Source organism: Staurois parvus, unplaced genomic scaffold (genome assembly GCF_062004578.1).
Source record: "Staurois parvus isolate SC_StPar_1 unplaced genomic scaffold, SC_StPar_1.0 ptg000019l, whole genome shotgun sequence".
NCBI lineage: Eukaryota > Metazoa > Chordata > Amphibia > Anura > Ranidae > Staurois > Staurois parvus.
The window spans coordinates 13,601,502-13,627,354 of record NW_028317815.1 but is presented as its reverse complement, the minus strand read 5'-3'; the positions used below and the strand labels follow the sequence as shown (position 1 = coordinate 13,627,354).

The window sequence follows — 25,853 nt, the reverse complement described above, 5'->3', positions numbered from 1 at the left end:
TTCCATTCTGAGAAAGAATTCTATAAGTTCTAAGAATAGAGGGAGTGAGCTGGTGTCTTTCACATTCTCAATTGCTGATGGAAGATCAGATATGGCAGCAGAAGGTAAAGGTAGAAGATTTGTCTTTGGGGCGGGGGCTGGTGTGCTTGTGGCCCATGATAGTTTTTTAACAGTACTGTAACGCAGGATTGCTGTGTTTGAATTTGTCAAACAGAACGTATATATTGCTGTGCTCCCATGTTATTAAACATCTTTTTTTTACTTTGTTGGTGTTTAGTGCAAAATTGCTGGAAAGTGAAGCGGTGAATGAAAATCTTCGAAAGAGCCTGTCAAGAGCTTCATCCAGGACATCCTATTTTTCTGGCCACACACCATTCTCTGCACCTTTAATTCCAGCTGAGAAGGAAACCACTGAAATCCTAGATCTTGCCAAGAAAGACTTGGAGAAATTAAAAAAGATGGAAAAAAAGAAGAAAAAGAGGTAATGGTTAATTTATTTGCATTCTGTATAGTGACATTTTGTTTTTTTGCTTGTTTACATCCTGTTGGCAGTTGTGGTATTTACTAGATGTTTTACTTCATAACTTAATGTCATAATTTCATGCTTATGACATCAATTCACCTGTGTTACAAAATATTCATTCAGCTTTTATGAAGCATGTGTTTTTTTTTGTTTTTTTTAACTTTATAAAGAATACAGATCTTTATAACAAAGGTCTTTATATTTATGTCTGAAACACTGTATATCCTTTGCTGGATTTTTCAATTCTACTGATATTCACAGACATTAGTGGGCATATGTTAAGGTTTGTAGTCAATTTTTTTTTATTGTTGTACAGTAAGGGCATGTGACCATAAAGGAAAATGTAACCCATTAGGAACCATGCTTAAGCTTTGTATACGTGTAGATTTTTTTTTCATTCAACCAAGAGGTTAAAAAACAAAACAAAAAAAACAGATCCCCGCATCCACACAATGAAATATGCTAATCAGTGTTGCAGCCATTGGCTGCAGTAGCTGATTAATTGTTGATTGTCCAACAGGATCATTTGAAAGAAGCCAGTCTAATGACTGGCTTCTGTTGAACAGACAAGGCTACACATGGATCGAAATTCGTCATTCTGCTTAACTGGAGTGGAGAAATAGGTGTGGGATTATTTTAAAATACAGCAATATATGTTGACATACAGTATGTACCAAATTGTGAAAGTGACTGCTGATAAGGATAATAGGGCATAGATGACAGAAGACTGTTCATACAAAGCTGCTGATTTTTGTATAATTTTTTTGAGGTGTGCCTTAATATTGATGCACCAAGATCCTCCAGAAGCCACCTAGATTTCTGATGTTGCAAAAATAGGTAAAATAAACAACAAAATGGAGAGCCAACCCAAATTACTATAACTATCAGGGTGAAGCAGCCCTCCAAAGTGTATTAACTCTCTATAAGAATGAAATCACAAGCCAAGGGCGCTAATCCCAGTATTTTTATGCTTACAGAAAACCACAGTGCATAATTTTCAAAATTATATGTAATATCTCAAAACATAATCATGTAAATCACATTAATTCAAATATCCATTGAAGTAAATAGTTCATGCAGTGATATTAGTATGACTCTTGTCAGCTCTGTGCCCACAACCAGTCATGATCCAATATTCCTCCACCACGTGTGGTAAAATTAGAAACTTAGCAGATGCACATTGTTGCAAGCATAACGTATATCACTAAAGTGGTGCCATCAAATTAGAGAGGGGTCTGAAGTCACCACAGCCTCCTTGGAGTTTCTCTCTTGTACTAACTGGGATGCCACCATAAATATACTTAGGAAAGAAAAAGATTTCTCCCATAGTGTAATAAGTTTATTAAAATGAAAAAGTAATGGTTTAAAAATGCACTCACATGTCAATGTGCCCCAAGGCACTAAAACACAGCACTGGATGAATAGCAGACGCCAAGCACTGCCGCTCACTGAGTTCCCCGGGTCGGATCCAGCCCACCTGAAGTGGCGTGAGGAAAGGGACCGGAAGTGAAGACAGTGGCCAGGCCTCAATGCATTTCCCGGAATTGCGTCACCAGGAAACTCAGTCGCCTCCATCTTGGAAAATCCTTTTATGCCCTCACCACAGAGAGAGGTGTTGGTAATTATCATAATTCCCAGTTGGTCCAAATTAATCAAGATCGTCAGACTCCTATGTGGTTGGATTCCCCATGTAATATATTTGAACCATTACTTTTCATTTTAATAAACTTACTACACTATGGGAGAAATTTCTTTTTTTTTCCTGACTATTTTTGTGGTGGCATCCCAATTATTACAACAGAGAGACTCCAAGGAGACTATGGTGACTTCTGACCCCTTTCTAATTTGATGGCATCACTTTTGTGATATATGTTATGCTTGCAACAATGGGCATCTGGTTAGTTGCTAATTTTACCGCAGATGGTGGAGGAATATTGGATCATCTTTAATCATCACTGGTTGTGGGCACACAGCAGACAAGAGTCATGCTAATATCACCGCATTTACGATTTACCTGAATGGACATTTTAATTATGGTATTTACATGATTATGTTGTGAGATTATACACATAATTTTGAAATTATCCACTGTTTTTTTTGTAAACACAAAAATACTAGAATTATCGCCCTCGGTTTGTTAATTGACAAAATTTTAACCACTTGCCTTACAGAGGATTTACCCCCAGGCCTTTTTTTGCGTTACAGAGCTGCTTTACTTTAACTGACAATTGCACGGTCATGCAACACTGTACATAAATTATATTTATGGCCTTTTTCCCACAAATAGAGCTTTCTTTTGGTGGTATCTGATCACCTGAGCAATTTTTATTTTTTGCGATATAAGCAAAAAAAAGACCAACAATTTAAAAAACAATATTTTTGACTTTGTTATTAAACATGTCCAGTAAAAGAATGTAAATCAAGTTTTGTCATAAATTTAGGCCAAAATGTCCTTGCTAAAAAAAATCCCAATACGTGTAAATTAATTGGTTTACGTGAAAGTTATAGCATCTACAAATGGCGGTATATATACTGGAATTATTTATTTATTTTTTTTACTAGTAATGGCAGCGATCAGCAACTTATAGCAGGACTGCGGCGGGCATTCTGACACTGGGGGGAACTAACTGCCACTGACATCCTCAGTGATACTAATACAGTGATCAGTGCTAATAAAAAGCAGCGACACTGTACTAATGACACTGGGCAGGAAGGGGTAATATCTGGGGCGATCAAAGGGTTAACTGTGTGCTGTGTGTCTTAAGTGTGCTATGCGTACTTTACTAGGAAAACAAGCTGCTTTGTATTGCTCTGCTTGCGGACCAATACAAAGCAGCCTGTTCGTGCTGAGATCTGTATTGTTTACATACAGACTTCTCCTGTCAGCTCTGCCAACGTCATTGAGTCTTGGACGAGCATTGGCAGCCCGGACCCGGTGATTAACATGCCGAGGAGCCAATAGCAGTGCGGATAGGGAGCGCGCACCCCCCTACCCAGAAATACAAAATCACGTATCTATGCGTCATTTTGCGCATCCCTGCCGTCCTGTAGCAGTACTTCTGTTTCACAGATGTTGCATTTTCAATAACTATACACTGGATATTTAGGTTAGATACCCTTTTTAGAAGCACTTCTGCAAACATGAACATTTTGCAATTAAATATTATGATTCCAGTCACCACTTGCTTGCTGAAAGGTTCTAGTCATCCTTCAGTTGATCTAATCTACCTAGCTGCTGGTAGTTAAAGTTTAGTTGCTAGTATCCTGAATGGCACAGCATCATATGACAAGGGACTACAGTCTTCCCCCTAACACTCTCAAAGGGCTAATTAATCTAGCTGCATGAGATTATAAAGTTCTTGGATTATATGTAAATTGATTTAAATTAAGTTGCAGGGTATTTCTTATAGAATTTACGGATTCCACTTTAAGCCTGCCACTAGTCTCTTGACAAGCTGGCATTATTACTCTACAGATACCTTTTGTGGGGAAAATATTGATCTTGCCTCAGCACTGGCAGAAGCCTCAGTAAATATTTTTCTGTTTTTGTTTTAAAGTACATATGAGAAGAGACCATCATTCTAGCTAATTGCATTAAAACGCTGCTACAAATGTCAGTGGGAAGATGGCCCGTTCACACCAGAACACCGTGCGGGAATCCTGTGTTCCATATGCATTTCTTGCGCATGTTCAAAACACTGAGTGTGATCTGCTGTGGGTGTCAATGTAATACTAACAACACCCCTAACGCAGATTGCAAATGCAGTGCGTTTGCCTTCACCCAGTCACATGGTACCGCAGTATAATGCAAGCCGGATGCAATGCCTTTTTAAAAGTAGTGCATGCGAAACCTTTGGTGTGATCCAGTGCAATTTCAGCCCATTCACATAAATGGGCTGAAAATCACATTGCACTGAATGGCACAGGAATGCATAGTGTATTTCTATGCCATTCTGGTGTGAACTGGCACAAACTACAGTAGTAGGATTCGTCTTTTATAAAGGGTATTCTTTAAACCACTTGGCTCTTTTAAGATAAAGACAAGCAACAAGCAACTTTACCATTTACCTCTATTTTTGTTTATGTTCTGTGAGCTGTCATCAAAGGCCTAGGCCCTCTAGATGTGCATTCTGATTTCTCCATATGGCATTTACACTGGCCTTGGCCTATGACAACGACATTCAAAGAAAAGATGTCAAAACTTATATCTGCACTTTTGTTTGGTATCTGTGGATATATTTCAAAGGGTGTATGCGTTTTAAAAATGCAGTTGATGTTTAAATAGATGAATTATATATGTGTTGCCACAGTTAAAGCAGCATTTTCCATACAGGAAAAATCATTGCATGTTTTTTTTTTTTTTTTTTTTTTTTTTTTTTTTTTTTTTGCTATGCATTCATGTGTCATTGTCATTTTTGGACAGAGGCACAGAGCCATTCTCTGTTCACAATATATATTGCCTATTTTGATTTTATACATTTCAAGGTCATTTGCAAGGTGAGCAGATTCATAAATGGTTCACGAGGTATTGTTGGATGTCGAATTCATGGAATTATGAATGCTGATGACCATCAATGGACTTTTTGATGCACATATATTTATGGGGGGAGTAAAGGACTGTCTTGTTTGCATGATTTTATTACTTTCACTATTCATTGTATATATACTATATTATGAGTTTATATTAAAGCACCCAAAAAGGGACGTTCCGCTTGTGGGTATCTTTTCCCCCTCCACCGCCACATTTAGCACTTTTTTGTGGGGAAGCGGGTACCTGTTTTTGACAGGTGCCTGATCCCACTTCCGAGTCAGATCGCCGCAGCAATCTGAGCCGGAGGTTGCCACTACACCTGCCTGGCAGATCATACTGAGCATAAAGAAGATCTGAAGTTATGTAGTTTAATTAAATGACAACTTTTTTATGTAAAAGAAAAAATTGACCCTCTCTTTACTGCCTGATACCACCAATAAGCTGACCCCTCCCATTTCTTAATAAAGACCAAAATAGAAAAGTGGGGTGGCAAGGCACAAACTACCCAATTTCTACATCTACTGATTGATTTATTGTTTTTTTTTTTTAATATACAGGTGTACCTCGGTTTACGAATTTAATGCATGCTCCGGGATGTTTCATATTGCGAAAAATACGTAAACCGAAACGCCGTTTCCCATAAGAATGCATTGAAAGCCAATTAGTTTGTTCTTGAGGTCAGAAAAAAAAAGTCGCTGTCGCTATAGATCAGTGCCATTTTTTTTTTTTTCCTTCACTATACACTAGCTAAGAGAATCTACTGTCACTTTCCTCCCAGCTAAAGAAAGTTTTCCTTTTAGTTTCTTTCCCCGCGTTAAAAGACACCATGTTTCCTTTTAGTTTGTTTCCCAAGATATAAGAAACAAACTATCCTCTAGCTCCGGGGAAAGTGACAGCTAATTCTGTGAGCTATAGTGAAGAAAAAAAAAGTGGGCAATTGCATTTAAAAATCTGCAGCGACATACACTTCATATTGCGAAAAACAATTTGTAAACCGAGGCATTATTTTCAATGGATTTTCATTCTTTAACCAAGGTGTTCGTAAACTGAGGTACACCTGTATGTATTTTTTTAATGTAAGCTCCACTTGTGCACTGCCATGGATTTTTTTTGTTGTTAGTTTGTTCTTCATTCTTTAGATTTTTGCCTTAGTGAGTCGCTAACCCAGCGTAAAACAGTGATGTTGAAGAACAGAAAAACAGTCAGCACTGAAATTCAGGCCAAAACCTCCTCATTTTCCAGATGGAGTATTCCAGGGACCAGAACTATGGATATAAATTGAAAACCTTTGCTGATATAAATTGAAAACCTTTGCTGCCTGCATAAACAACATGCAAGGAGAAGAGTATAATATATATTCAAACATTGGCTGGCTTTTTTTTTTCTTTAAAGCAAAGGAACGATCATTTATCTATAAAGCCCATTGCACATGGGTTCAAGCATTTCTTTTACAGAAGCATCTTCCCATGCAGTGCCACTAGTGCTCTCAGTTGCATGTTGACAAATGGCCTGCTGGATGAACTTGAAGATTGTATGCAGTGAGGTGTGCTTGTTGCTATGACTTCTGTGTGCAGTATACCCAATTTCAGCTTACAGGTAAATAGGGCTTTAAATACTCTGAGATCTGCTTCTGACAGAATTCGCACTGCTATCTGGGGAGATATTGTGTGTCTGTAAAAGATACATTTTTTAAGCCTGTTTGGGTTAGACCAGCGGTTCTCAACCTGGGGGTCGCGACCCCTTTGGGGGTCGAACGACCATTTCCCAGGGGTCGCCTAAGACCATCGGAAAACACATATTTCCGATGGTCTTAGGAACCGAGACACCGCTGCAGTCTCCGGCGATGTGTGGGCGGGATGATACGCTGCTGTCACCTGGCCACACCTCCGGGATCGCTCCGCAGCTCCGCCTCCTCGCCGCTGATTGGCCACCGGAACTGTAGCTCAGGAGAGGCACACAGGCGGCCAATCACCGGCGAGGAGGTGGAGCTTGGAGAGGAGGAGCCGAGCGGCAGCGCGCGTACATCAAAGAAGACCGAGGGAGCTGCCGGAGCGAGTGAAGAGGAGAGCGGCCAGAGAAGGAAGACAGCTGACAGGTAAGTGAGAGAGCGAGCCCAGGCTGGAGCAGGGGTCAGCAAAGTAAGTATCATTGGTGTCAGTGGGAGGAATAGTGCCCCATCATTTGTGTCACTAATACCAACGATGGGGCACTATTCCTCCCCCCACTGACACCAACGATGGGGCACTATTCCTCCCCCCACTGACACCAACGATGGGGCACTATTCCTCCCCCCACTGACACCAACGATGGGGCACTATTCCTCCCCCCACTGACACCAACGATGGGGCACTATTCCTCCCCCCACTGACACCAACGATGGGGCACTATTCCTCCCCCCACTGACACCAACGATGGGGCACTATTCCTCCCCCCACTGACACCAACGATGGGGCACTATTCCTCCCCCCACTGACACCAACGATGGGGCACTATTCCTCCCCCCACTGACACCAACGATGGGGCACTATTCCTCCCCCCACTGACACCAACGATGGGGCACTATTCCTCCCCCCACTGACACCAACGATGGGGCACTATTCCTCCCCCCACTGACACCAACGATGGGGCACTATTCCTCCCCCCACTGACACCAACGATGGGGCACTATTCTCCCCTCCACCACACTGACATCAATGATGGGGCACTATTCCTCCCACTGACACCAATGATGTGGCACTATTCCTCCCACTGACACCAGTGATGTGGCACTACTCCCACTGACACCAGTGATGTGGCACTACTCCCACTGACACCAGTGATGGGGCACTACTCCCCCCACTGACACCAATGATGGGGCACTACTCCCCCCACTGACACCAATGATGGGGCACTACTCCCCCCACTGACACCAATGATGTGGCACTATTCCTCCCACTGACACCAGTGATGGAGCACTACTCCCCCCACTGACACCAGTGATGGGGCACTACTCCCCCCCACTGACACCAATGATGGGGCACTACTCCTCCCACTGACACCAATGATGGGGCACTACTCCTCCCACTGACACCAATGATGGGGCACTACTCCTCCCACTGACACCAATGATGGGGCACTACTCCTCCCACTGACACCAATGATGGGGCACTACTCCTCCCACTGACACCAATGATGTGGCACTACTCCTCCCACTGACACCAATGATGGGGCACTACTCCCCCCACTGACACCAGTGATGGAGCACTACTCCCCCCACTGACACCAATGATGGGGCACTACTCCCCCCACTGACACCAATGATGGGGCACTACTCCTCCCACTGACACCAATGATGGGGCACTACTCCTCCCACTGACACGAACGATGGGGCACTACTCCTTCCACTGACGCCAACGATGGGGCACTACTCCTCCCACTGACGCCAACGATGGGGCACTATTCCTCCCACTGACGCCAACGATGGGGCACTATTCCTCCCACTGACGCCAACGATGGGGCACTATTCCTCCCACTGACGCCAACGATGGGGCACTATTCCTCCCACTGACGCCAACGATGGGGCACTATTCCTCCCACTGACGCCAACGATGGGGCACTATTCCTCCCACTGACGCCAACGATGGGGCACTATTCCTCCCACTGACGCCAACGATGGGGCACTATTCCTCCCACTGACGCCAACGATGGGGCACTATTCCTCCCACTGACGCCAACGATGGGGCACTATTCCTCCCACTGACGCCAACGATGGGGCACTATTCCTCCCACTGACGCCAACGATGGGGCACTATTCCTCCCACTGACGCCAACGATGGGGCACTATTCCTCCCACTGACGCCAACGATGGGGCACTATTCCTCCCACTGACGCCAACGATGGGGCACTATTCCTCCCACTGACGCCAACGATGGGGCACTATTCCTCCCACTGACGCCAACGATGGGGCACTATTCCTCCCACTGACGCCAACGATGGGGCACTATTCCTCCCACTGACGCCAACGATGGGGCACTATTCCTCCCACTGACGCCAACGATGGGGCACTATTCCTCCCACTGACGCCAACGATGGGGCACTATTCCTCCCACTGACGCCAACGATGGGGCACTATTCCTCCCACTGACGCCAACGATGGGGCACTATTCCTCCCACTGACGCCAACGATGGGGCACTATTCCTCCCACTGACGCCAACGATGGGGCACTATTCCTCCCACTGACGCCAACGATGGGGCACTATTCCTCCCACTGGCGCCAACGATGGGGCACTATTCCTCCCACTGGCGCCAACGATGGGGCACTATTCCTCCCACTGGCGCCAACGATGGGGCACTATTCCTCCCACTGGCGCCAACGATGGGGCACTATTCCTCCCACTGGCGCCAACGATGGGGCACTATTCCTCCCACTGGCGCCAACGATGGGGCACTATTCCTCCCACTGGCGCCAACGATGGGGCACTATTCCTCCCACTGGCGCCAACGATGGGGCACTATTCCTCCCACTGGCGCCAACGATGGGGCACTATTCCTCCCACTGGCGCCAACGATGGGGCACTATTCCTCCCACTGGCGCCAACGATGGGGCACTATTCCTCCCACTGGCGCCAACGATGGGGCACTATTCCTCCCACTGGCGCCAACGATGGGGCACTATTCCTCCCACTGGCGCCAACGATGGGGCACTATTCCTCCCACTGGCGCCAACGATGGGGCACTATTCCTCCCACTGGCGCCAACGATGGGGCACTATTCCTCCCACTGGCGCCAACGATGGGGCACTATTCCTCCCACTGGCGCCAACGATGGGGCACTATTCCTCCCACTGGCGCCAACGATGGGGCACTATTCCTCCCACTGGCGCCAACGATGGGGCACTATTCCTCCCACTGGCGCCAACGATGGGGCACTATTCCTCCCACTGGCGCCAACGATGGGGCACTATTCCTCCCACTGGCGCCAACGATGGGGCACTATTCCTCCCACTGGCGCCAACGATGGGGCACTATTCCTCCCACTGGCGCCAACGATGGGGCACTATTCCTCCCACTGGCGCCAACGATGGGGCACTATTCCTCCCACTGGCGCCAACGATGGGGCACTATTCCTCCCACTGGCGCCAACGATGGGGCACTATTCCTCCCACTGGCGCCAACGATGGGGCACTATTCCTCCCACTGGCGCCAACGATGGGGCACTATTCCTCCCACTGGCGCCAACGATGGGGCACTATTCCTCCCACTGGCGCCAACGATGGGGCACTATTCCTCCCACTGGCGCCAACGATGGGGCACTATTCCTCCCACTGGCGCCAACGATGGGGCACTATTCCTCCCACTGGCGCCAACGATGGGGCACTATTCCTCCCACTGGCGCCAACGATGGGGCACTATTCCTCCCACTGGTGCCAACGATGGGGCACTATTCCTCCCACTGGCGCCAACGATGGGGCACTACTCCTCCCACTGCAAAATTACAGTTATGAAGTAGCAATGAAAATAATTTTATGGTTGGGGGTCACCACAACATGAGGAACTGTATTAAGGGGTCGCGGCATTAGAAAGGTTGAGAACCACTGGGTTAGACCTAAGGTTTAAGTTCACAAAAGCCACCCACCTAATGATAACCAAGTTGCTCATAGCAAAGTTATGGTCAACCGGGTCATTGCAGTGTCATTTTTTTAATTGGGGCAATTAAATGAGTTTGATTATATTTTATTTTATGTAATGAAGGAGAGAGAGATATTTTCATATGCTAAAATTGCCCTCCATTTAGCGGAAGAGCAATAGAATAATAGTAACCCGACACCAAACCTGATTGACATTTAGGCCAGCTATACATGGATTCATATTCAGCTGGTTCTACAGGGATCGGCCAAATTTTGATCTGTGTATGGGCAGGGAGGCTGTACAGATGTTGACTTCTATACAACTGTCCTGCCAGATTTAACCTGCTTCATCAGTGCTGCAGGCTATAGCCTGCAATGCTGATCAGTGTATTCCTACGTTCTTTTGGCTGTGAAGTCTCCCTGCTGTCAGAATACAATAGTTTGATTGTGTGGATAGGGGAATTGGGTCAATTTTATTTATTTATTTTTTTTTTTGCTGGTTGAATGAAAAACACTGATCCATCTTTGGGCTGCCTTAGCATGGTTTGCCAACTGCAAAATCATAACAAGAGGGCCCATTTGCAGTTTACAGTAGCACCTCTTGTATTTTTGAAAGGCTACTGCTGCTTTTCATCCACAGCAACTAGCAGAATGTGTGGCTGTAATATCATAATATTATTATTCATATATACCAGGTTAATTTTATTTTTTCCCTTTTACAGGCTTATATTTTTTAGCTGTCACTATTAATATTCTTTTCTTCATAGTGTATTGAAATATGCTACTGAATGTAGATCACAGCTTTGTCTTAGTTTTGTTTTTTTTACATACTGCTTACCATTGTATATTGTAATGTACAGTATATGTTGAAGGTAGGAAGTTCATGCACCATTTTTACCTCTATAACTTTCATTGTTTGTCTGGTCTGTCCTGCATTGGTTTGGCTGCCTATTCTGTACTTCTGCTTTTGAAGGCTGCAGCAACTTCAGGAAAGCAACCAGGAAGAAAGAAGGTTGGAATACTCCCCTTTATCTCTGATATTTGTTTTAGTTGGATCTTCACCTGTTTTTACAACCAAAAAAAATAACATTTTATTTTTTTTAATTAACCCAGTATAATAAAATAATTCCAGCTTAATTTTATGCATTTATGTGTCAGTTGCCAGCACTACCATTTTGTTTTAGACCTGTACTAGTGTAGTAATCTAATTTGGGAAGAGAAAATTCTCATACTGAAGCTGGCCATACACAAATTGAAATTTGGCTGGTTAGTAGGGAATGGCCGAAATTCAATCCTTGTATGGGCAGGTTGGCTGTATACAAGATGATCTATTGATCGACTTGTGTATAACCAGCCTGTCGGGTTTTCCCCAAACAATCAGTACCAGACGGCAACACTGATCATTGTATTCAGAGGGCTGGATGGCTCCCCGCCATCCACATACAATACCACAACAGGAGGGATTCTCCCGTCATCGAAAGGGGGAATCTAGGCATTTTCTTTCCTTCAACTCACTGGTTGATTGACAAAAAAAAATCCATAATGTATGGGCTGCCTGAAGCTTTAGAAAGCTTTAAAGTGGACTGGTCGTTAAGAAATACTTACCATGAATAGGGCATGTTTCTGAATGACCAAATCACAATATTATTGTAAGTAGCTCAGAAAGGCTGATCCTTTTTACATAATTACAAGCTGTACTTTAAAAACATGATTTCCAATACATTTTTTACACATTGATAAGAATATTACCACTGAATTGTTTTTCAAATGTATGCTTAAAAGATTCATAAGGACTACAGTTTCACTTTAAAGGAAACCTATATGCAAACCAGACTTTAGAGACACACATGCAGTATAATTAGTTTTTTTTGCCTATGTCTGTGTTTTGTACTATTTTTTACAGTTTTGTAAAAAAAAAAAAAAAACCCCACAAATTTTAACCTTTAACAGGATGTAAAGCATATCTTGGTGAGCATCTTGTTTTTCTGTGCTGCCCACTAAAGACTTCTCATTGCTATAGTGCAGCACGGAGGTGCATGGTTTTACTAAATACCCACAACTGTTGCCCTCATACCTACAGTAGGGGCTCACAAGCTGGTGAAAGGAAAACAAAGTTGCTAAGCAATTAAACTCTGCTACACAGGCCAGGCTTACATCAAGTAGGTTTAACATCTGTGGCTTGGGTATTTTGACCCTGTGCAGTTTGATATCACAAAAAGTCTGCAACTCATAATTGAATAGAACCGAAATCCAAGTAAAGGTAACTTTCTATGCTGTAAGTTTACCTAAGCGGAGTCCACCTTGGAGACTTAAATTCACTTTTTTTCATGTTTCTTACAAATTTATATTAGAACAAGGCAGGGATCCATACACTCAACAATGTTTATTTTGTTACTGTTCTGCCTATTGTGCAGATACAGGTTTTATATAATTGTTTCAAAATCCAAAATTTTTCCAATAAGGAAATAAGTTACATCAGAAGTCTGTTCAGATCTAATGCTACAAAATAGGTGATGCATTCCATTTTGCAAGGTTTGTCCCACTACCCTGCCAGAAATTGCCAGATATATATTTTTAGAAACATGGACAAGAATGGAAGTGGGGCCTCCCATCACTACACACAACACTCATTGTAAGTAAAAAAAAAAAAAAAAAACTTAATAAAAATAAATTGCAAACTTGCACATCGGAAGTATTTTTTCGGGCATCCAGGTTACGGTTAACACTCTGGTATTGTTTACAAGGATTTCTTTGCGCTGGCTATGCACAGTACTATATAAATTCATGGCAGCTCCCCTCACTTATGTAGCTTATACGTTAACTTGTTGATGGGTTAATATTCTCAGGACTGTGCAAAGTAATCCTTGTAAATGTACCTAGAGAATTGTGGAACTGCCACCGGCCTAAAGACCAGCTACTGATTGGAGTATTAAGTTTCTATTAACAGCGAATATGTTGGATACTTCGTACTCTTATAAGACCCATTCAGTTCCATCAAACTTGTCTTATGGCAGTGATCTTCCTAGAGCTTCAGGATCCCCATGTTCACGTTTATTCTCACAAAACTGTAGAAAAACTGAAAGTTGGCAAATGTATTCTACATGCCTCTGTAAACATTTGAAAAATGCTCAATGCATAATTTTACTGTATGAAATGTCTTGCTGGCAAATATAAGCCGGTATTAAAATAGGTTGGCTGGTAGTAGCTGGTGTAAAAGATTTAACTGAAGAATACACTTGAAATTCATAAAACAGCTGGATTTACTACACCTTATTAGGGATATTCTGTGCATTGTAAAGTGGGGCCTGCTGCAATGGCCAGGAGTCACTATGCACAAAATACATCCCTATTCTTGATGAACACAGTCATATTTTTTTTTCTCTGAATTAAAATGCGTTGGGTGCAGATATTGGATGGTGATCTTAATCAACACATTGGGGTATATTTATATGGCTTTGGAAATGACTTTTGCCAAACATTTACTGGCAACGAATCAATCATTGTCATTCAAAACACATGCACCATGAATGATTCACCTGTGGTAAATATTTGGTGAATATTAGATAGACTGCTTTAAAAATGTACCCCAGTATATCTAGACCAAAATATAACAACTTTACCTTCAACAGTGAGTGGCATTTAACCATCTCTCTAAGCTACAACAGGGCCCATTTTCTGTACTCGTGCTCTAAAGCTTTATATGTATGATTGGCAAAAAGAATTGCATGCCACACATTCCTGCTGAGAGCTCCCTGGCATGAAAATTTTGCTGAGCTGAATGGCTGCATACAAGGTATATTCAGAGCTACACTGTCTGTGCTTGCTTGAACTACAGTTACATTTGTTTTTTTCCATAGGCCCTTATTGCACAGTCATGTTTCCATAGTAGGTTATAAGGGTGGTACTACACTTGAATGTTTTTCAACTAAAGATTTCGGAGTTTTTGTTGAGTCAGGTACTACAGGGAGCACAACATATCTGTTCGGTACTTAACACAGAGCTAAACCTCAAGACCAAATGACAAATATTGGGCCCTCAAGGACTTTTTGCCATAATGTGCAAATATGCACAGTATTATTGCTGTTTATGACACTCTCCTAGCAAAGTGATCTCCTCCAGTGCTGCGTTGTCTGCACTTCCTTCTGTGGCCATCTCTTCCACCAAGATGGCTCAATTCCTGCCCATGCAAGTTACTTTTTCTCAGCAAAGAATCAAGTTGAGACTGTACACTGAGCTGCTCATGCGTGGCTCAGTGTACATTTACAGAAAATTGTGGGCAAGTAGAAGCATCTATAACAGAAGACATGCACACATTCCTTTCTGCCATAAAAAAGTATTGTCAGGCTTTTTTTTAACAAACCAACTTTAGTTCAATCGTAAACGTGCAACCAAGCGTGCGCATTCCCTTGCAGCGTATTTAGGATAGCTCAATAATTTCTATGGTTTTTCAAATGCATGGGAACACTTAAAAGTACTGAAAGCATGATATTTTTAAAAATATGTTGCACTTAACTGCATGTACTGCAATATCATTCAGTTTTGGTGGTCGTGAATGCACCTGCATTTGCTAGATGAGTGGGGCTGCCATTTAGATTTAATAACACCCGGGCGCAACTGCGGAGGGCAGTGCGTTTTTATGCTGTGCAGGAAAAGGAGCTCTCCTACACTGCAGGTGCTGTCGACCAACCCCAGACAGTGATTTAGTGCATCAGCATACCCCATCCCCTTTTGACAGCAATCTGGTCATCTGGAAGCACACCCTCATTTGATGCTGAAGCACTCCCTTCCTTTCCGCATCCCTATAACAGAAGTAACATTGTACCAAGATACATTTATTCTATTTATTGCTTTTTAGACCAGTTTATTCATTTAACTAGTCATATGTCTGAGTATTTTTGTGTAATTTACACTTAAATAGTCAGCAATTGATCTTGAGTAGCAAATGCAGTGTCTGAAAAACAGTATGTGTATGACCACCCGAAAAAATCTTAACTGCTGTAATGAACTCTATGCTATCTTGGGGCCCATTCACACTTCTGTGCGCTTGTTGTAGCATAACACTGTGTACAGCATGGGGCTTTGCTCATTTTTACTGGCACCCCTCAAAGCACATTCACATGCAGAGCGTATTATTTCAGGTGTGTTTTTTGGTCAGTGGATGCACATTCAGGGTTGATAGAAGATTAGCAGGCCTGTTCAAAGCTACACATACGTGAGACTGTGCACATGAGTGGGAATAGGCTTTTAGGGCATGTTTTAATACATAATGTAATGCTCAGTTTCACCAGAATATCTGCTCCTAATGTATTATGGACGGTATTTTATGCAATATGCACTAAGCCAATCAGTTTCTTTGCCATCCTCATAAATCCTTAATCTAATGGCTTTTATTTGACTTGCTTCTTTCTAGGACACAGCTTTTACAGTATATTTACTTGGCACTCTGTTTTTCTTTCTTTGTAGTCCTGTCAAATTTGTTCCATGGTTCCATCCTTTACCATTGTTATGAAGTGTCTAGTGACAAAGAAACATGCAGTTAAAATATAGATACTGTGAAGTAGAAGAACATGTAACATGTTTCTTGTCAAAGTGATGCTTCATCAAATTTATTTCTGTTTTAGAGAGATTGAACTTTACTTGGTTGGACATGTTCTTGTTAACAGTGTAAAGAGGCTTGTTCCCACTTGCAAACTACAATGCTTTCAAGTATCCGATAATAAGTTTCTTTAAATCCTGGATTTGTACTGGGTAAATTTAGGATGGGCATTCCCTTTGTAGTCATGGTTCTGCACATTGCAAATTTTGCAGCCATGCATCAAATATGACATGCACTGTTAGGTAGGACTAAGGCGAGCGCTTTCTTTCAGTATATAGCTCTGGAGATTGTGTGTATATATGTGTGTATTACAATTATTATTAATTTATTTATTATTTTACTCATGCCTTTTTTAAACAAAATTTATGTCCAAGAGATTAGTAATGTCAAAGCCATAAATCTATGCCTAGAATTTTAGCTATGCCAAAAGCTGACTTTGTCAGTTATTTCCCCATACTATATTTAGTTAAATGCATATTTACTGAATTAAAACAGAATACTTGTAAACATAAGTTATGTTACTAAACTGCCTCGGATATTCATTCAGGGAAGTATCTTGCTTTTATGTAGATTATTGCAATTGGCTTGTAGCATAAAATACTTTTGATTTGGGGAAAAAGTAAAAGTATTAAATTGTGATACTGATGCTGTTTGTGCTTGAAAAGGCCACCTAAAATTGCAAGTGGAAATTAGCTGTATAATGCCTAAGGCTACATGACCATCACATTTCCAATTTGGTTTTGTTGTCTTGGCACAAAGCTGAAGCATGTACTTGGTTACAGTGTTTAACTGGGCATTTTCTGTTTTTGTTACTTTCTAGTACTGTCAAAGATGAATATGGGGATGGTGAAAAGTCAGAAGAGAGAGGCTCTACAGAAAAAGAAACCAATGAAATAGATAATGTAAGTTTGGGAGAGGTTTGTCTCTGCTGCATAACAGTTTCTGTGTGTGTGCTATGTTTACTGCTTCATTTTTGTGTAAAGGGAATATGTAGTGTTTTGTACATATTTTAATTATATAATGAAATATGTAACAATATACTGTATATGTTCAGGACCAATGATGTTCAGTTAAGGCCCATTAACACTACTGTAGGTGTGGTTACCTGTGTGAGGAGTACAAAGAAGAAGGTGCCTACAGTGAAACATGGTGGTGGGAGTGTCCTTCTGTGGGGCTGCACGAGTGCTGCTGGTGTTGGGGAACTGCATTTCATTGATGGCATCATGAATTCACAGATGTACTGCTCTATATTGAAAGGGAAGATGCTACCATCACTCCATGCCCTTGATTGTCATGCACTTTTCCAGCATGACAATGATCCAAAACACACATCTAAGGCCACTGTTGCATGCCTGAAGAAGAACCGGGTGAAGGTGATTCAGTAGCCAAGTATGTCTCCTGATCTGAACCCAATTGAACACCTATGGGGAATTCTGAAGACAAGTTGAACATCACTCTCCATCCAGTATTCAGGCTCTAAAACAGGCCGTTCTTGAAGAATGGAAAAAGAGACGTTGCAATATGTTGCCAACATGTTCATTCCATTCTTAGAAGACTTGGTGCTGTCCTTACAAATCATGGAGGTCATACAAAATACTAGATGTAGTAGTTTTTGTTGTGGGATGTATTCATTTTTGCCTCAACTAATTTGGGTAAAACTGAAGTTTTTCTAATCCAAGTTATATTAAGAACCTTACTTTCATGTAATGAGCTAAACAAATGTTCTATGAAACTCAGTTTTGTCAAAATTTGTTGAAATTGTTCATTGAGATATTGACTAAAATCTTACTTTTCAAAAGGGGTGTACTCATTTATGCTGAGCACTGTATGTGTAATGTTCAGACCATAACTCACTGTTACATATTGGGTTCCAGAATGAAGCAATATTACGCAACATGTTTGCACAAAACAGGTTTGAGGTTTATTAACATTTTGGAGAGCACTGTAGCTGTTCAGTAATGAAACTAATCCTCAAAAATACAACTTGCTTAATAATTGTGCACACGGTGTACATACACACATGCATATACTGTAAACACATGTACATATGCAAGTGCTTACATAAACTTGCGCATACACACACATACATATAGCCTTTTAAAAAGATTGCAGTTATGCTGTGCCTGCACCCGTTCTGCTGAGTGAACTGTTTGTTTAGTAGTGCACTGTAGGAAGAAAGCGGAGCAGGTCAAGACTCAGGAAGATGCCTCCCCCTTCCACTGCTGTGCATGTCAATGTACCTCTGATCACGCTCCCAATGTGCCAATGTACAGTTTGGAGCTCCACCAGGCTCAGTTCTGAATAGTGCATTAGCACAATGGGAGCGCGATCACAGCCTTTCTCAACCAGGATGCTGAGGCAATCCTGATGACTGCAGATGGCACTCTGATTGGGAGGCTGGACTAAAACTCCCTCCTCCACTCACCATCTGATTTCTTCTTTTTTACAGATTTTACAAATGTTTGCCCTTGGTAGTAAAACTGACAGGTTTTTTTTTTTTTTTAGGAAGAAGGTAGTGATCATGAAGAAGAAGATGAGGAAGAGGATGAAGATGAGGAAGATGCTGATGTTGCAGAGAGCTCAGACGAATCGGATTCAGAACTAGATGAAAAAGGTATTCTTTTTTGCACCTTGCTGTTTGTAGTAATTTAGAAGATAAAAGGATAAGTTCACCTTTCATAACATGTTACACCCCTATTTAGGGTGTAACATATAACATGTTATGAAAGGACTGGCCCCTGCTCCTCCCTGCTTCCCCACTTTGACAGCTACTCGCCCCGCTAGCTGTATTGCATTTAAAAAAGTCCACTGTGAATGAGAACTACAAGTCCCAACAGCCTTAGCAGCTGTCAGCTTGTAGTTCTCAATGAACTACCACAGCTCTGTGAGCGCTGTGGTAGTTAATTGATTTTTCCTGTCAGAGTGTATCTGCTTGCTCGTATGGGATGCAGGGGCAAGCAGATATACTGCCAGATATGCAGGAGACCTGCATGGCACCAGCGATCTGATTGCTGGTGCAATGCTTTACAGACTCCTGCAGCCAAAAATAATAAATGTATATTTTGTTGCCTGCAAAAAAAGTGTAAAAAAAAAAGGCGACCTTATTCTTTAAATATGTGTATGAAATGTAATAACTGTTTGGCTTGTTGCAATCCAGTTACACTGATGTTTCTTCTATAGGGTAATGTAGTGCTTTATTACGCCTTTTTCTATCTTGTTTCAAATAATACCTGACAATTATTTCTATTTGGGTTTCATAATATTTTACCAATGCTATTTTAAGAAAACTACCAAGCAGATCTGGCCAACATTACCTGTGAGATTGCAATCAAGCAGAAGCTTATCGATGAGCTAGAGAACAGTCAGAGAAGGCTGCATACACTTAAGCAGCAATACGAGGAGAAGCTGATGACACTGCAGCATAAAATTCGAGACACACAGCTTGAAAGGGATCGTGTGCTTCAAAACATGGGTAATAAACACATTCTTAGCATTTAAAGAATACCTGTTATCATCAAAAACCTGAAATTGATGATGGCACCTCAGTAAAAAAAAGTAACTTTAAATTATGGGTAGTACCATGCACACTGTTAAAAAATAAACTTTCCCTGTGTTAAAATGTGTTCTGCATTTTTTTTTTTTTTTTTGGTAATAAAGACATTCATAGATATTTGAAGGTTGTTTGGTCTAAGTAACAGCAGATAATTCCAGCTAATTAATTCCAGGGGAATTTATAGATCTTCCTAGATGGATTGATGAAATAAAGGCAGCTGTATCGATGTCATATATCTCTTCCCTTTTTTTTTTATTTTTTTTTATTTTATAGACTTTACCATGCACACTCTGGCAATAACTGTGTACATGCTAATGAAACAGTTGTTTAAAAAAAATATGCTCACCATTTACTGCATGTGATTGGATTAACTGATGTGATCATTCAGAGTTGATATACCCCTACAAGTACATGCAGTGTCCACATAGGCAGGTAATGCATGTGTATTTTGCTATTGGTAAATTCCCTTCTCATCAAGGAATGGGACCACTTTTTATTTCTTGTAGGGACAAAAGTCACCCATCTGCATGCCTTCAATATAAAAATATGAATATTGTCCCTCGGTGTTGTGTGTGTTTTTTTTTTTTTTTGCTTTTTCTCCCCTTCATTTGTACTTATCACTGTAATATATTATATTAGGCTCCATGGAAACATGCACTGAAGAGAAAACCAAGAAAATCAAAACCGAGTATGAGAAGAAGCTACAAACGATGAATAAGGAGCTCCAGAAACTGCAGACTGCCCAAAAAGAACATGCACGATTGCTGAAAAACCAGTCACAATATGAAAAGCAGATGAAGAAATTGCAACAAGAGGTTGTCGAAATGAAGAAGACAAAGGTAATGGAGACAGGAGCAGCACCACCTGGATGTAGTACAGGGATGCAGAGGGATGGCTATATTTTTGAAATGATCGCTACAGGCTCTTTCCTCTTGGCGAAGTTACACAAGTGCTTTTCATATGAGATCTTTATGTGAGTGTCCTAGTTGAAAATGATGACTTTGGTGATCATTTCTACATGCTCTTGGTGTGAAAGTCTGCATGAAATGCCTTGATCCACGCATACTGCTTTTCGAATTGTAAGTATGAAATTACTGTTATGAAAAAGCTTGCGTGTGACCGCAGCCTTATTGTCTGGGCCCTCTTTCTTGAAAGCTGATAGATATGCAGGAAGAGCATTCTGTACAATAAAATGGTAAGAGGCAGTAGTGAGTGTGTCAAAGTGTGGCGCTGTCCCCAATACAGTAGTATTTAAAAAAAAAAAGAGAAATTGCCCAAGGCCCATGGCTATATTTCAAAAACATCACTTTCTTTTTTTTTTATTATTATTGTTATTATTAGACATATTCAAAATGTTCCAGAGAATTAATATACATAATAAATCAAGTTTATAATGTATATGGAAGTAAAAATGCTAAATTTACATGATCCATGAGTTGCTTAATACAAGCTCTCCAGACACCTTGACTCGTTTCGTGAAGCAGCATTCACTTCTTCAGGAGATAACAAGACCTGTAGATATAGTATATGGAATGGTATCTGAGGAGAGACCAGGTTGTTTTAAATAAAGGAAAAAAACACCCACAAAATCTAAAGACTTACTACCAAATCAATCCATATCACCCACTGCATTCCCTTAGGGCAGGCATGTCCAAAGTCCGGCCCGCGGGCCATTTACGGCTCGGGGGTCGGTTTAATACGGCCCTCCAACAGCCCTCCCTGCTCTGTGTAATGTGGTCCTCCCATGGCCCTCCCTTCTATGGCAGACAGTCTTCTGCTTGAGAGCAGAGGGCAGTGCGCATGCCTGACTGCGGCGCGTTCTCCCTGGTCTGTGTAAATGCGGCTGCCGCACGGCCCTCCCTTCTGTGGCAGACAGTCTTCTGCTTGAGAGCAGTGCGCATGCGTGAGCGACAGAGGGCGGTGACGTCAGGGCCGGGCTTCCAGCGTGAAATGTGTTTCTCTTCCCCTCCCGGCTGCCGAGCAGAGACTTCAGCTCCAGCTACCTTTTTCACCCTTCACATTAGTGCAGGTAAGTTTTTTTTAAAATTAATTTTCAATACATTGTGAAAACTCAGCTGTCAGTTGATATTAATGTTATGAAATGAAAAGTATGTCGTTTGCAATTAACTTGGCATAAAATAATTTATTTGCATTTAATTGTAATGGTTCAAAGAATGTTCGGAAAAATGTTCGGCCCTCCACCATGTTCACTTCATCCAATCTGGCCCTCTTTGAAAAAAGTTTGGACACCCCTGCCTTAGGGTATTGATCCAGTTCTAGTCACAGCTCTTGGCCAGGACGGTCTTTGCTGGTAGGGTGTCTTCCAGTCCCCATCTGTTTTCTAGGGCTGTCTTTCAGCCCTTTTATTGTTTCTATAAAAGTTTTGTGATATGGATTAATTTGGTGGTAAGTTTTTTGACATTCTGTTTTTTCTCTTTATAATGACCTGGTCTCTCCTCAGATACCGATACATATACTTTAACTACAAGCCTTGTTATCTCCTGTAGAAGTGCTTCATGAAACACGTTGAGATATTTTATAGAGAGCTTGTGTTCTGCAACTCGTGGGATAATATAGATGTTGCATTTTTACTTGCATATACATTATAAACTTGATTTGTTATGTATATTGATTCAGTGGAATATTTTTAATGTGTCTTTTTTTTTTTCTAACAATAACAATAAAGAATGTGATATTTAAATGTAGTCTGTGTGCCATGCAAAGTCCCTTGCGCAATTTCTCTGTTTCCATCTTACAATGGCTTATTGCTTTAATTTAAATAGGAAAAAAAAACATTTACTAGTGTTGCTTTTTTGAATTTTATTTCAGTTTAATGGGTTGTTAATTTTACTGTATTAATTCAGGTTCGTCTCATGAAACAAATGAAGGAAGAGCAAGAAAAGGCCAGAATGGTTGAATCTCGTAGATCCCGTGAAATTGCACAGCTTAAAAAAGATCAACGCAAACGAGATGTAAGTTAAGTGACTTAAAATGCAATACTGTAGGTAAATGTTTCACGTTTGAATTTGTATAGTAATGAATTTACAGTGTAATTTTTTTTTTCTTTGTTTTCATTTTGAAAGAAACATACAGTGTGAGTATTCACCACAAAATACTGGCTACAGTGCATGTAATCAGGCATGAGAGGTATCAACCAGCATCTGAATAGGCAAAAGTAATAAGCTTCTTATTTTTCCATTCTGTGCAAGCAAAGGACATTTCTAAGAGGAAAAAACATGTTATTACATTAAGCACAGAGTAATATTGTTGACTATTTTATGTAGCGCTTGAAAACTGGCAAAATTACCCAGGTAAGCGCCACTTACCCAGGCAAGCGTCAGAAGAATTCCTTTTACTAAAGTTCAGCGTTCACTGAACTTCAGAATAAAAATACATCTCATTTAGTAAAACGGTCTGCTTTCCAACCCAGGTTTTGCCTTCTGGCCTAACAGAACAGTACTGAAACATTCATGTTTCTAAAAAAAACATTTAACCATTCATATGCACAATAAAAACTATTACATTTACTAACACATTTGGAAAGTATAAAAACATTACTACTACATACTATTAAAAGCAAATTACTGCATCACTATACCACTATTTCACATCAAAGGAAAAATTTGAAATTAAGCTGTTACAAAGTATAAAAAGTTTTTCAACACCAGTTAAAGATCAAGAAATATTCCAGCTAAAAGCCGGCCATAGATGATGTGATTTTTTAAAAATTACTCAATTCCCCCATCAACACATTGTTGATGGGGGAATCCCTCCTGTGGCGCTATTTTGTTCTGAGAACGCAGTGATAATTGCTAGTGGCTATCGTCACTGGCAATAAAAGCATGAAAAATCTGGCAGGTTGGTTGTGCCCAAGTCATACAACAATCAGTTTGGGTACAATCAGTCTGCTCATAGATGGTTTGAATCTCGGCCGGACCCTGTTGAACCATTCGAACCATCTATAGCTGGCTTTAAATTCTTGTCGTGGCTATAGTCACAGCCCCATATTCCAGGCAAGGTACCCCGTTTGTGGGTGTTTGGTGCTCCAGGAAAGGTCCAATATGCCAGTATTCATTTGCTGGCTATTTGTATCCATTATGCATTGTCCTATTTAGAAATATTTCCAGTAAAAGGTCTTGATTTTGTGACTGTCTGTTGTGAGAGTAGGATACTGGGTGGGCAGTCAAAAATGTGGTTGAAAGGTTTTGTTTCATTTGTGTTGTGCTTAACTGCCAGCACCTGTATAACCCAGTCTCCTTCCATCTGCATTGTGGCCTTTTTCAGACCTCTGTGTATTGTGTTAGCTGCAGGGTTCCCTCTTCAGTTCCAGGGCCAATGGCACAGCCTCTGGCATAACACAATCTATGAAGAATTCTGCAGTGAGTAAATCCCCCCCCCCCCCCCCCTGAAGTGGATTAGGGATTAATAATCATATGTGAAACTGGCTGTATCAAATGATGCAGGCTTGTCTGAATGTGACCTTTGGGTACTGGCTTCTGTGGTTCTTTCTAGACCTTCGTGTAAAGGTTAGCCACAGAGCACTCGCCAGTCCTAGATCCATGGCATGGCCTCTGTTGTGACCCAGCCTGTAAGAACTCAAAAACACTGAGTGAGGCGGAAGCACTGGAATCTGCCTTGCTGTTGGTAGCATTGGTCACCATTTTTAAAATTCCATCCACTGCCAGTGGCGGTTAAGGTTGCAGTTGCTGATCATTGATGGCACTCTCTAGGTGCAGTGTTGCATGCATGTTTGCTCCACGTTCCTTTTCTTGCCATTTAGCTTTGAGGAAGCACCTTCTTGTTTCTGCTCTTCTGAGACACCTTGAGGATCATCAGGTTTCAGGTTCTGTTCCAGCACTTGCCTGCAGGGGCTTGATCATCTCCTCCAGCCACCTGAAACTCTCATCAGCATCAGTTGGCCAGGTTTGCAAATACAGCCTCACTTTGGGCCTAGTTGTTTTCATTATGTATGTGCAGCATGTCTTTTTTAAAGATGCACAAAGAACAGTCTTGCTGCAATCGGTGACCTCAGCCCATACTCTTCCATTGTTTCTAGGGGAGATTTATTTTTTTTAATTTCCCTAGAAAGGGGCTAATAGCTGATAAACACAAATCCTAGAACCCCTATTAGTTAAAGGTCATCCTCATTGGAGTTTTATACAGCTCTGAATCATGAGGCTGAGACCTCCCACATGCAAGACCTTAAGCTTGCTCAGCCACATTTCACAACAGTATCCAGTGATGACACTACTGGATCTCCACCTCCTAAGTGTGTCTGAGTCTCTATTACCATCTCTGATTCAGATTCAGAGCCTTCACAGCATTCTCCCTAAGAGCCTTCTCCAGCCATAGGGCCTTTTAGAGCTGTTGCTCCAAAGACCTTTCCAGTAACCTCAGTGTATAAAACCTTTCTCTTGATAGTGTATAATATATTTTTTCCTTTGAAAGGGACTATACTAATAAGTGGTCTCTGCCTCCTGTAGATGCTCCAGTAATGCACTTAACCAAAATATCACTATTTTCTTGGCTTTTAAAGATTTCACTATCATTTGGATTCCCTACTTGGGTCCCAGTTTGAGTTACCTAGTATAACTGTTCCTTCTTGGCCATGACTCATATTTGTGAATCCATATCAGCTGAGCATTTAAGGTTTTCTACCTTAATGTAGAGAATACATTAAGGTAAAAAAACCTTCAGCTTTTGCAACCACTTTAAGTGTACTTTTTCCTGAAAATGTTGTGTTTTAAAAATGGATGTGCAAATAATGTGTTTGGGGGTTCTGAGTAATTTTTTAGCAAAAACATGCACATTTTTACATATACATGAGAGATGTCAAAATAGGCCTGGCGAGGAAGTGGTTAAAAACTAAGTTCACCTTTGGAACATGTTTCATATTCACACCCATATTTACGGTGGTACATATAACATGTTCCAACCCCTGTTTGTGGGTGCAATGCCTTTAAGACTGCAGTTAACAAAAAAAAACAAAACACTTTTTTTTTTTTTTTAACCTGCAAAATAATTTGCATTTATTGTTGTTATTA

At 41.4% G+C, this 25,853-nt stretch overlaps 1 protein-coding gene across 8 annotated transcripts in view; it reads left to right on the top strand.

The window, feature by feature from the left end:
* Positions 1 to 25,853, top strand: part of KIF21A (kinesin family member 21A) — a 208,859-nt gene that overhangs the window by 104,218 nt on the left and 78,788 nt on the right. For 7 of the 8 annotated variants that reach the window (XM_089684992.1, XM_089684972.1, XM_089684948.1 and 4 more), the window contains exons 11-17: positions 278 to 481; positions 11,634 to 11,672; positions 17,077 to 17,158; positions 18,762 to 18,870; positions 19,540 to 19,728; positions 20,449 to 20,648; positions 22,674 to 22,781. In XM_089684992.1, the coding sequence (XP_089541118.1) occupies positions 278 to 481; positions 11,634 to 11,672; positions 17,077 to 17,158; positions 18,762 to 18,870; positions 19,540 to 19,728; positions 20,449 to 20,648; positions 22,674 to 22,781 (931 nt within the window). The remainder of the gene's footprint in view (positions 1 to 277; positions 482 to 11,633; positions 11,673 to 17,076; positions 17,159 to 18,761; positions 18,871 to 19,539; positions 19,729 to 20,448; positions 20,649 to 22,673; positions 22,782 to 25,853) is intronic. The other variant, XM_089684956.1, reaches the window with a different exon arrangement.